A 12,050-nucleotide genomic window follows, 5' to 3' on the forward strand; every position below is an offset into this window, starting at 1 on the left:
CTTCGAATGGTTCATACCATAGTCATCCGTATAAAAATTAGGCACACAGAAGACTATGTTATAGGAACGAGGAGATAAACACTTACGACGACGATAATATGTTTCATGATAATCAGTTGATGAAACATTAATTGAAAATGATCTTGGAGTCTGCCACGCCGCAATGAGGTGTTCGTCCATGGAGATGGAGACTTGGGAAGAAGCGGCGCTGCTGAAGGTAATTTATGGTTCTTTGGAGTTAGGGGAGCTCAGGAATCGGGTGCAGGGCAGTGATGTGGGGCATTATGGAATAAATAATTAAATGGTTAGAGCATTTTCAATGGAGGAACTATATTTTATGTAAAATGGCTTCTCAAAATTCATTTTTATTTAATTTAAGGTTTATGTCCAATCTGTTCTCCCTGGGCATGTGAGAAATATCAACTACAACGCAGCGAACATCAGTATATCCTTCGTCTTCATCTTCATTAGATGAAAGACGATGAAGACGATGAGCCGTTTGTAAGATGCAGAACCTCTTGTTCTCTAAATGCACAAGACAAGGAACTGGCTAACTGGAAATTCCGAGATGTTTAAGACTCCCTTCTAGCCACTTATCAAAGTCTAAATTATAGGCAATCAAGAATACTTCCTCCTCCATCCCATACTCTACCCAAGTGGCCCAGTATAAAGTATTATGTGGAGTTATCGTCCTTTGACAACACCCGACTGGGAACAAAGAGTGTATCTTGGAGGGGCAAGCATTTCCCAAGATCGATCCTGCACATTATATGTATAAAACATTGCAGAATAGCGTGTATTCGGAGCATGGAAAGCTACAAGGATCCTGCTGGGATTCTCAAGAACTGGAGAAAGGATTATAGAACTTGAATCGTATGGAAGATTCGGTAGGGCTTCCCATTTTTCATTATCGGGATCAAAAACCTCACCCCACATGACGGTAGGCGACGTATACTTTAGGCAACTAGAAAAAAAATAAATCTTCCCGTCTAGAGCACAACTTAGCGGTTTGTATTTGGGAGAAATCATCGAAGAAGCAGGCTTGAAGGAGTAAGGGCCACGGCCGGTAAGGTCTAATTTGCAGACATCTGATAGAGAGGTTGGAATTGTCAGCCCACCAAAAGCGTAGCTTAGACGTGGGAACATAGGGCTGCAAAGCCATCGAACACGTGAAGTTTGCCGTCCCAAAACGAAGAGATCGTTTTGCCCTTGGGGTAGACCTCGGATGGACCGTCATGTCGAATATTGATGCTATACCACTTCGTATGGTTCATACCATAGTCATCCGTATAAAAATTAGGCACACAGAAGACTATGTTGTTGGAACGAGGAGATAAACAGTTACGACGACGATAATATGTTTCTTGATAATCTGTTGATGAAACATTAATTGAAAATGATCTTGGAGTCTGCCACGCTGCGATGAGGTGTCCATCCATGGAGATGGAGACTTGTGAAGAAGCGGTGCTGCTGAAGATAATTTAGGATTCTTTGGAGTTAGGGGAGCTCAGGAATCGGGTGCGGGGCAGTGATGTGGGGCGTTATGGAATAAATAATTAAATGGTTAGAGCATTTTCAATGGAGGAGCTATATTTTTATGTAAAATGGATTTTCAAAATTCACTTTTATTTAGTTTAGGGTTTATGTCCAATTTGTTCTCCCCGGGCATGTGAGAAATATCAACTAGAACGCAGCGAACATCAGTATATCCTTCGTCTTCATCTTCATTGGATGAAAGATGATGAAGACAACGAGCCGTTTGTAAGACGCAGAACCTCTTGTTCTCTAAATGCACAAGACAAGGAACTGGCTCACTAGAAATTCCGAGATGCTTAAGACTCCCTTCTAGCCACTTATCCAAGTCTAAATTATAGGCAATCAAGAATGCTTCCTCCTCCATCCCATACTCTACCCAAGTGATCTCTACCCAAGTGGCCCAGTATAAAGTATTACGTGCAGTTATCGTCCTTTGACAACACCCGACTGGGAACAAAGAGTATATCTTGGAGGGGCAAGCATTTCCCAAGATCGATGCCGCACATTATATGTATAAAACATTGCAAAATAGCGTGTATTTGGAGCATGGAAAGCCACAAGAATCCTGCTTGAATTCTTAAGAGCTGCATAAAGGATTATAGAACTCGAATCGTATGGAAGATCAGGTAAGGCTTCCCATTTTTCATTATCGGGATCAAAAACCTCACCCCACTTGACGGTAGGCGACGTATACTCTAGGCAACTAGAAAAAAATAAATCTTCCCGTCTAGAGCACAACTTAGCGATTTGTATTTGGGAGAAATCATCGAAGAAACAGGCTTGAAGGAGTAAGGGCCACGGCCGGTACGGTCTAATTTGCATACGTCAGATAGAGAGGTTGGAATCATCAGCCCACCAAAAGCGTAGCGTAGACGTGGGAACGTAGGGTTACAAAGCCATCGAACACGTGAAGTTTGCCGTCCCAAAACGAAGAGATCGTTTTGCCCTTGGGGTAGACCTCACAAGGACCGTCCGGACGAATATTGATGCTATACCACTTCGTATGGTTCATACCATAGTCATCCGTATAAAAATTAGGCACACAGAAGACTATGTTGTAGGAACTAGGAGATAAATAGTTACGACGACGATAATATGTTTCTTGATAATCAGTTGATGAAACATTAATTGAAAATGATCTTGGAGTCTGCCACGCCGCGATGAGGTGTCCGTCCATGGAGATGGAGACTTGGGAAGAAGCGGCACTGCTGAAGATAATTTAGGGTTCTTTGGAGTTAGGGGAGCTCAGGAATCGGGTGTGGGGTAGTGATGTGGGGCGTTATGGAATAAATAATTAAATGGTTAGAGCATTTTCAATGGAGGAGCTATATTTTTATGTAAAATGGCTTTTCAAAATTCACTTTTATTTAGTTTAGGGTTTATGTCCAATCTGTTCTCCCTGGGCATGTGAGAAATATCAACTACAACGCAGCGAACATCAGTATATCCTTTGTCTTCATCTTCATTGGATGAAAGACGATGAAGACGACGAGCCGTTTGTAAGATGCAGAACCTCTTGTTCTCTAAATGCACAAGACAAGGAACTGGCTCACTGGAGATTCCGAGATGCTTAAGACTCCCTTCTAGCCACTTATCCAAGTCTAAATTATAGGCAATCAAGAATGTTTCCTCCTCCATCCCATACTCTACCCAAGTGGCCTAGTATAAAGTATTATGTGCAGTTATCGTCCTTTGATAACACCTGACAGGGAACAAATAGTGTATCTTGGAGGGGCAAGCATTTCCCAAGATCGATGCTACACATTATATGTATAAAACATTGCAGAATAGCGTGTATTTGGAGCATGGAAAGCCACAAGAATCCTACTTGGATTCTCAAGAGCTGTAGAAAGGATTATAGAACTCGAATCGTATGGAAGATCTGGTAAGGCTTCCCATTTTTCATTATCGGGATCAAAAACCTCACCCCACTTGACGGTAGGCGACGTATACTGCAGGCAAAATCATCGAAGAAACGGGCTTGAAGGAGTAAGGGCCACGGCCGGTAAGGTCTAATTTGTATATGTCAGATAGAGAGGTTGGAATCGTCAGCCCACCAAAAGTGTAGCGTAGACGTGGGAACGTAGGGCTGCAAAGCCATCGAACACGTGAAGTTTGCCGTCCCAAAACGAAGATATTGTTTTGCCCTTGGGGTAGACCTCGCAAGGACCGTCCGGACGAATATTGATGCTATACCACTTCGTATGGTTCATACCATAGTCATCTGTATAAAAATTAGGCACACAGAAGACTATGTTGTAGGAACGAGGAGATAAACACTTACGACGACGATAATATGTTTCTTGATAATCAGTTGATGAAACATTAATTGAAAATGATCTTGGTGTCTGCCACGCCGTGATGAGGTGTTAGCTAAACTAGATAAAAGTGGGTTTTGAAGAGCCATTTCACTTAAAAATATAACTAATCGGATGCATGGACAAATTTTTTTCCGAGTTTTGGATTTGGAACAGAAGTATTACAAAGGTTTACATGACATATACGACTATATATAGACAAGATCGCCTAAAATTACAGTCCATATGCAGAAAGTGCATTCCAGAATCTGTTCACTAGTGAAATCTACCTCCTTATTTTTCTAGTAATTTGGCAGGAAAGAATTGGTCAGACAAGTTTGCTAAATGGTGAAGTTCCAAAACTTGGACAAGGCGGCCTAAATTCAACATTTTACCTATTTCAGGCATTCTATGGGTTTGGTTGAAAAATGATATCTAAATATTTAGATATGTTAATATGGTTTTGTGCATAACTATGAAAATACATGTACTTAAATTATGGGCTGTTTATCTTTTGCTTCATGTTAGTGATGGTAACTATGATGGTGATGATTATTTGAGTAATATTGTTGTAAGCTGAGCTGTGACCTTTAATTGTTTGCAGTATTTTGTTAATTGTATTTGTTATATTGTATGATAAATTGATAATAGCGTCGTCCCTTTGGCCCTACACTGCCTTGCATATTATCAATGCAATTTTGCTTTCGTAGGTTTGTCAGGACATGGGAATAGTGGATCCCATACCTATCAGTAGGAAGTCGGGCAATCTCAATAATATATTTTGTAGGATTGTAAGTGCTGCAGAACACCCTCATTTGAGAATTCCTAAGGCTAAAACTGAAGCTGGGAGAAGCCGCAAGCAATACAGACTTATAAACCACTCACTTATAGTATTTTCGGGTATGTTATGTTGATCTTTTGGGTTTGTGCAAGTCCTTGAATCTGTTGGCTTCTTGTTTCTAATGGATGATCATTTTTGCTGTGACAATCAAGCTAGAGTTTAATTGCTCTTTGAGCTTATTGTTTTTGTTCATATGCCTGCCTCTAAATCATGTTGTATGTACCTTTTGACAGTTGGAGCTGCGGTGTCAATTGTTGGATAGGTACTCTGGCGGCAAGGAATAATGCTTCCCGTTAAGGGATCGTAGTTTGGACGTCAATCAGCTTAATTTAGCTCTTCCTCATCATATTATGTATTTACAATTTGCTTGTGCTACGATTTGTCATCTTCAAAACCACCCACCTTGTTAGGTTTTTTGAGTAGCTGCGTCTTAAATTACCATAATTTTCTGTACCTTGTATATATATTTGTACTAAAAAGGCTAATCTGGCCTTCATTTCTGGTGTTGCTTGTTGGATTGTCCCCGGCCCCTCCCCCAGATGGCTTTTCAAACCAAGTGTCCTAAAATATACAATGGATTGAGTTGTGTAGGAATCTTGCACTATCAAAAGTTATGCTAAAATTAATTGGTTCATTGGTCCAACATGGATTTTAAGATTTTAAGCTTTTAAAAACGGAGTGGTTGATTTCATTTTTTCTGTTTTAATTTTTTGTGCATGTTTTTATTAAACCCATCATTAATCCTTTGCTGCCTAGTTTTTGTAATTTAAATTCTGAAACTCTGGATTAACTTTGTTTTTTGACAAAGAAAGGTGTGGGTTATCAATAATATTGGTACATCATTGTGTAATCAGTGGTTATCAAAAAAATAAGTTGGGGGTGCCAGTTAAGGATTTTTACAAATTCCTTTCGTTCTATCCAAAATGCAAATATAAGACTAGGAAACTCAAACATCGTTTGAGAGACCAATCATCCTAGACCTTAATTGGTAACAATCTTCTTTGATTCAAGATCGTCAAATTGCATTTTTGGGCTTGTATACCACTTCGATAAACAAATCTGATGACGATGAGATACATAATTAGTTGATGAAACGATAATTGAAAATGATTTTGGAGTCTGCCACGAGTGCAACGTAGGCATCGACGCCGCGATGTGGTGTCTGTCCATAGAGATGGAGTATTTGTGATGAAGGAACGGAAAGATTTGGGCATTGAAGAGAATTAGGTTTTGTTTCAAGTTAGGGTGTGGACCTGTTTAAAGAAAACAGCCTCCTAAAAAATCAAAGCCTCTCACGAGCTAATTAAGCTTAAACCATTAATTTAAAAGAAAAAGATGGGTGAACTCAAAACCATGTTCTCTATATTTATTGAATTAGACCTAGAGACCACAGTTGCATAGATGCTTATTCAACTAATAGACATCTCTTTAGCCACGTAACATAAACACCTAGCTACTGTCAAAAGAAAACAAACAAGGATTAAAGGCAAATCCACCACACTTATCAGTAGAAGCCGGAAAGAACATAGCCTTTGGAGTTTGGATCAATGGTGCATATACAGGGGAAACAGAACATTAAAAATGAAAATAGTCACAAGTTTAAACACTTGTCCCAATCTCACAATCACAAAAAGAAGAAAAAATAACATATTTTTTTAGCAGCATTAGACCGTGTAGCAATCTCTCAATAAAGTGCTTAATAAGAACATAAAGCAACCTATTGTCGTAGCCTCTTTGCACTCATCCAAAAAAAAAGGAAACTCTCTTGCTCCACGCACTTCCTTGTTGCTTGATTTTTCTACTAAATCTGTTTACACCTGCAATTTTAACATAAATTAGCACCAACAACAAAGTCATTCTTATATGGACATCAAATAAAGCTTGTCCTAGTGCATGGTTAGAGCATCGTTAAGCCCATAAATACGTCATGATCTTTACATCCTAATCAATAATCCTAACCAAAATCCTCCATGTATCTAAAAAGCGCACTTCTATCTTTCAATAGTATAGAAAATTTCCAATAGTCCTATTGTCATAACCTATGAGTTTACAGAATTTTTATAACATTTGCTCTGATACCATTTGTAACACTCCCTTCCTGTACAAAGGTGATATTATGCATATCTCCTCTTGAGGTCATAAGAATTCTATAAACAACATTATCCATATTATCATAGTTCCATAAAACCATAACTACAACTCATCTAATAAAGACTTAAACTTTACTCTTTCCCTCTCTTCTAGGAGTAGCTTCTGTCTCTAGTTTCCTTGACCCATAGCGTCATCCATGACTTCATCTCGGTTGTTTTAGAAATCATCAAAAATATATAAAAGGGTGAGTCGAATACTCAGTAAGTGGATACATCATACCGTAAGTTAAATTTGAAATAGTATTTAGATCCAAAAATACATCATCAATGTCTCTTAAACAATATTAGGAAAATGTTTTCATCAATCAATAATAGCATCACATCATTCATGCATCATTAATTATTACTTCAATATCATTGTGGCCAACACACATTTATGCCCTGTGTGCAAGGGTTGGCGATCACTAGGATCCCGGTTCCAGCATGTGGCCACATGTGTCACCGCGTCAAGGATATGCACATCACTCGATAAACTATGGTGCACTCAAGTGAACCATTCCCGGCAGACCATACAAGATGGCTGCCTCCGCCCCTTAAGCTTTGGTACCATTGCTCATTCATTCATAGGCCATTAAGTATCTTAAAACATTCATACATTCATTCATTCTTTTCCATTCTTTTTCATTCTTTCATTCATCATTCTTTAATTGTTTCCTTTCCTTTTCATTCATTTCTTTTCCTTCATTTCCATTCATTTTATGTTATTAAATAACATAACATACTTATAACATTTTTATAAAATATCATCTTCATATCATAGTAGAAACATTTTCATAAAGATCATTTACATTTGATTCCTTTTCCAAAAAATATAGTTTTTGGATGCATAAAAGGGGCTTATCAAAGAAAGGATAACATTTTAATCATTATTAGAAAATATAACATTTATTTTTGTAAGAAATCATAAATATGATCATATCCCCTTACCTCTAGGCTACAGCTATGAGCAATCTTTAAACTGCAATTTACTCATCTTGACAAATCTACCATTCTGTTTAACCATCGCAGAATTAATAACAATTTAACATAAACACCAACTGAAATTAACCAATTAATCATAAATATAAGGGGGTAACTTTACCTCGTATGAACCCACTAAAATAATTCCGTAAAACCATAGTCTACCAAATCTCTCTCATCTTTACTGTCTGCTCGTCCCATCTCTCAAATTCTGGCTTTCACTTTCTGCTCTCTTTCTTACTGTACAAGTCTCTCTCTATACCTCTTATTCTCTTCAATCAGTAACTTTCTTCTTCATCTCTGATTTCTCTTTACCAGCCTCTCTCTCACACCCTGCCTCTTTCTCAATCTCTTCATCAATCTCACATTCTCCCCATTAATAACTCGTAATCTCTCTCTTCCTTACTCTCATGCTCTTTCTATTTAATAGCTAATAGCTGCTGAGTATTATAAGTGAGAGGAAAAGAGGGAGTGAGAGAATAAAATACAACAAATGGAATAATGCCGTGTGAGAGGGAGTGAGTGATTGAGAGAGAGAAGAGATAAGAAATAAACAATTTAAAAGTAGAAATGAATGGGAGAATGAGTTGGGGCTATGCACGTGAAGAAAAGATAATGAAGCAGGGAAATAAGTGCTGTGGAAGGAAAATGAGTGGTATTGAGGTGGTGGCTGTCAATGTGGGGAAAGAAGAAAATAAAATAAAGAATAGAAATGATGTGGAAGTAGTTGTTGTACGTAGGGATGTGGCCGAAAAGAAAATAAAGAATAATAGACAAACTTTGGTAGTGTGGGCTGTCGGCAAGAGGGGTGGGGGAAAAGGAGATGCAAATAAGTGGAAAGTGGAGATGGTGGGTACGTGGGAAACAAAGAAAGGACTAAAATAAAGAAATAAAAAGAACAAAGCATTTGGTCAATAAGTCAACGAAAGATAATGAGTGTGGGATGAGTATTATAATAAAAAGGAAACTCACAAGCCATGTGAATTTGGGTATGTCGGAGATAAGGATCTCCTACTAACTCTAATAAACGTGCACAGATCACTAACTACATAAATAATTAATATGATCAAATCTAATCATCATATTAATCCTCAATCTTGAATATTCTTCTGATATAAATAAATACTCTTGGTAACAAATCTGTCTAATTAAATCATCAAATCTCCAAATATGATTAATCTGAATATCATCTCCAATAAAATCAAACCTTATGATTTAATAATCTCCGATCAATATTCATTCCTATAATATTCATATAAATTCATAAATTCCTCAAGAATAAATATCCTTACCTAATATGAATATTAAAATAATATTTATCATCAAATAATTCCTTTAAATAAGGTAATAAAATCCGGGGTGTTAAAAATGTAGTGTACTGCTACATGCTTTGTTGACAAAGATTTCTACCTACATGCAATTGAGATCTAGAGACCTCCTTGTAGCTAAAGCCTCTAATTTAGAGATTTTTTACTCCTCACTTGAAGAAAATGTCAAAAAAGAAAAAAAGGAAATAGCTAAGGTCGTTCCTAAAATTTCATCAGACAAAGATGGATAATGATAACAAAGGAAAATTCTAGCAGAAGGCTTATTGGAATTAGTTTTCCTTCAATTGACCATGTGTTTCTAATCCTATACAATTACATGGAAGGGGGAAATCTAATAAACCTTGCGCGTGCATACAGAAGAATGATATGTTAATTAGTTTTATTCAGGACAATATCTTTCAAGATAGATAGACAATCGTTTCCATATGTTATAATTCATTCAAAAGGGAGCCCCAAGAAATAACACTATAATAAATAATGCACAAAATGTATCAATATTTTTTGCTCATGCATACCCAGAACGGTTCTAACACAAAAAGAAAGAAATTAATAGAGAATACCTAGGCCTTAATCTTCTCCTCGCAGTTCCGATTGCTTGATTTCAGACCTGCAAGTTTAACACCCATTAGCAGACATGCCAGATTTTCAATATTTCCAACCAATGGGAAAACAAGAAGCTTACCGTAAAAAGGCATCTGTTAACCCAAAGGGGCTATCCACTTTATATTTTTCTTCCCAAGCAAGCGATATGTCCAATCTGTTCTCCCCGGGCATGTGAGAAATATCAACTACAATGCAGCGAACATCAGTATATGCATCAGTATATACACGAGTAAATACTTCAGTATATACTTCGTCTTCATCTTCATCTTCTTCTTTATCTTCATCTTCATCTTCATCTTCATCTTCATCTTCATCTCCATCTCCATCTTCATCTTCATCTTCATCTTCATCGGATTTCATACGACGAGCCGTTTGTAAGATGCAGAACCTCTTGTTCTCTAAATGCACAAGACAAGGAACTGGTGAACTGGAAATTCCGAGATGCTTAAGACTCCCTTCTAGCCACTTATCCAAGTCTAAATTATAGGCAATCAAGAATGCTTCCTCCTCCATCCCATCCTCTACCCAAGTGGTCTCTACCCAAGTGGTCCAGTATAAAGTATTATGTGCAGTTATCGTCCTTTGACAACTCCCGACAGGGAACATAGAGTGTATCTTGCGCTCAGGAGGGGCAAGCACTTCCCAAGATCGATGCTGCACATTATATGTATAAAACATTGCAGAATAGCGTGTATTCGGAACATGGAAAGCCACAAGAATCCTGCTTGGATTCTCAAGAGCTGCAGAAAGGATTATAGAACTCGAATCATATGGAGGATCCGGTAAGGCTTCCCATTTTCCATAATCAGGATCAAAAACCTCACCCCACTTGACGGTAGGCGACGTATGCTGTAGGCGACTAGAAAAAAAATAAATCTTCCCGTCTAGAGCAAAACTTAGCGGTTTGTATTTGGGAGAAATCATCGGAGAAACACGCTTTAAGGAGTAGGGGCCACGGCTGGTAAGGTCTAATTTGCAGACTTCAGATAGAGAGGAACCAAAAGCGTAGACGGGGGTCGGCCCACAACCAAAAGCGTAGACGTGGGAACGTAGGGCTGCAAAGCCATCGTACACGTTAAGCATGCCTTCCCAAAACGAAGAGATCGTTTTGCCCTTGGGGTAGACCTCGCAAGGACCGTCCTCACGAATATTGATGCTATACCACTTCGTATGGTTCATATGATAGTCATCCGTATAGAAATTAGGCACACAGAAGATTATGTTGTAGGAACGAGGAGATAAACACTTACGACGACGATAATATGGTTCTTGGGATACATAATCAGTTGATGAAAGATCAATTGATAATGATCTTGGAGTCTGCCACGCCCTGACGAGGTGTCTGTCCATGGAGATGGAGACTTGGGAAGAAGCGGCGCTGCTGAAGATAATTTAGGGTTTCTTTCGAGTTAGGGGAGTTCGGGAATCGGTTGCGGACCGTGCGGTGATGGGATCCGGATACTCTCCGGTCCTTAAAAGGAGTGGAGAAAATGCATTTAACGGTTTGGATTTCTTTTAAGAAATCCAAGCCCTAAAAATGATACACGTCGAACCTGAAATAAAAGAATAAAAATAAAAGTTAACTTCAGATTGTAGTACCGATTTTGGAGTAGGAGAAAATTGGAAGAGCAAATCATTCGAGCAATAATCGTCCAATGATTTCGAAATGAGGAGAAAATTAGGGATCTGGCTTAAGCTGGATCAAATTAGAACGACCCCAACTACAAAAGTCAAAAAATGAAGAACCCAAAAAAAAAAAAAAAAAAAAAAAGCCTTAAAAATAAATGAAAAATCCAGCACCGAATAGAGGAGAAAATAAACAAAAGCACCACAATGATTCCGAAATGAGGAGAAAATTAGATCAACCCATGAACTACAAAAGTCAAAAAATGAAGAACCCATAAAAAATGAAGAACCCAGAAAACATGAATGAAAAATCTGGCACCAAATAGAGGAGAAAATAAACAAAATCAACGCAATGATTTCGAAATGAAGAAAATTAGAACGACTCATGAACTACTAAAGGAAAAAAAAATTGAAGAACCTGAACCTCCCGAATCCGTCCCTACAGCTCTTTCTTCACGCCTTAGCCTTCATCGTTCCTTGCTTTCTTTTCTTATTTTATTTACTGATTTTTTTTTTTTTTTTTTCTAAAGGCTGTCTAACGGGGACCGGGATCCTCAGCAATGGGCAACAAATTGCCCATCAAACATTTCTCTAATCCTGGTCCTTGAATGTATCTAAGGGTCTACAATCCGCCACGTGTCTCATTAATAATATAATAATAAAATATTATTTAAAAAAATAAAATAATAAAATAAACTAAAAAAATGTG

General features: G+C 38.0%; 2 protein-coding genes across 5 annotated transcripts in view; one reads left to right on the forward strand and one right to left on the reverse strand.

The window, feature by feature from the left end:
• Window positions 1-576, forward strand: part of LOC132182260 (leucine-rich repeat receptor-like protein kinase PXC2) — a 1,390-nt gene extending 814 nt beyond the window's left edge. The window contains exons 2-3 of the mRNA XM_059595445.1: window positions 117-217; window positions 472-576. Coding sequence (XP_059451428.1) covers window positions 117-217; window positions 472-576 — 206 coding nt within the window. The remainder of the gene's footprint in view (window positions 1-116; window positions 218-471) is intronic.
• A 5,606-nt stretch (window positions 577-6,182) lies between these two features.
• LOC132180529 (uncharacterized) overlaps window positions 6,183-12,050 on the reverse strand; it is a 27,877-nt gene continuing 22,009 nt past the window's right edge. For 2 of the 4 annotated variants that reach the window (XM_059593398.1, XM_059593399.1), the window contains exon 4: window positions 6,183-6,491. Coding sequence is in view for 2 of the 4 variants with exons in the window: in XM_059593396.1 (XP_059449379.1) it covers window positions 9,680-9,719; window positions 9,795-11,065 (1,311 nt within the window). In the remaining 2 variants the exon portion in view is untranslated. Of the gene's footprint in view, window positions 6,492-9,672; window positions 9,720-9,794; window positions 11,269-11,759; window positions 11,851-12,050 lie in introns of those variants that run through there. The other 2 variants (XM_059593396.1, XM_059593397.1) reach the window with 2 other exon arrangements.

The sequence above is a fragment of the Corylus avellana genome, chromosome ca5 (assembly GCF_901000735.1).
Source record: "Corylus avellana chromosome ca5, CavTom2PMs-1.0".
NCBI classification, from domain to species: Eukaryota; Viridiplantae; Streptophyta; class Magnoliopsida; order Fagales; family Betulaceae; genus Corylus; species Corylus avellana.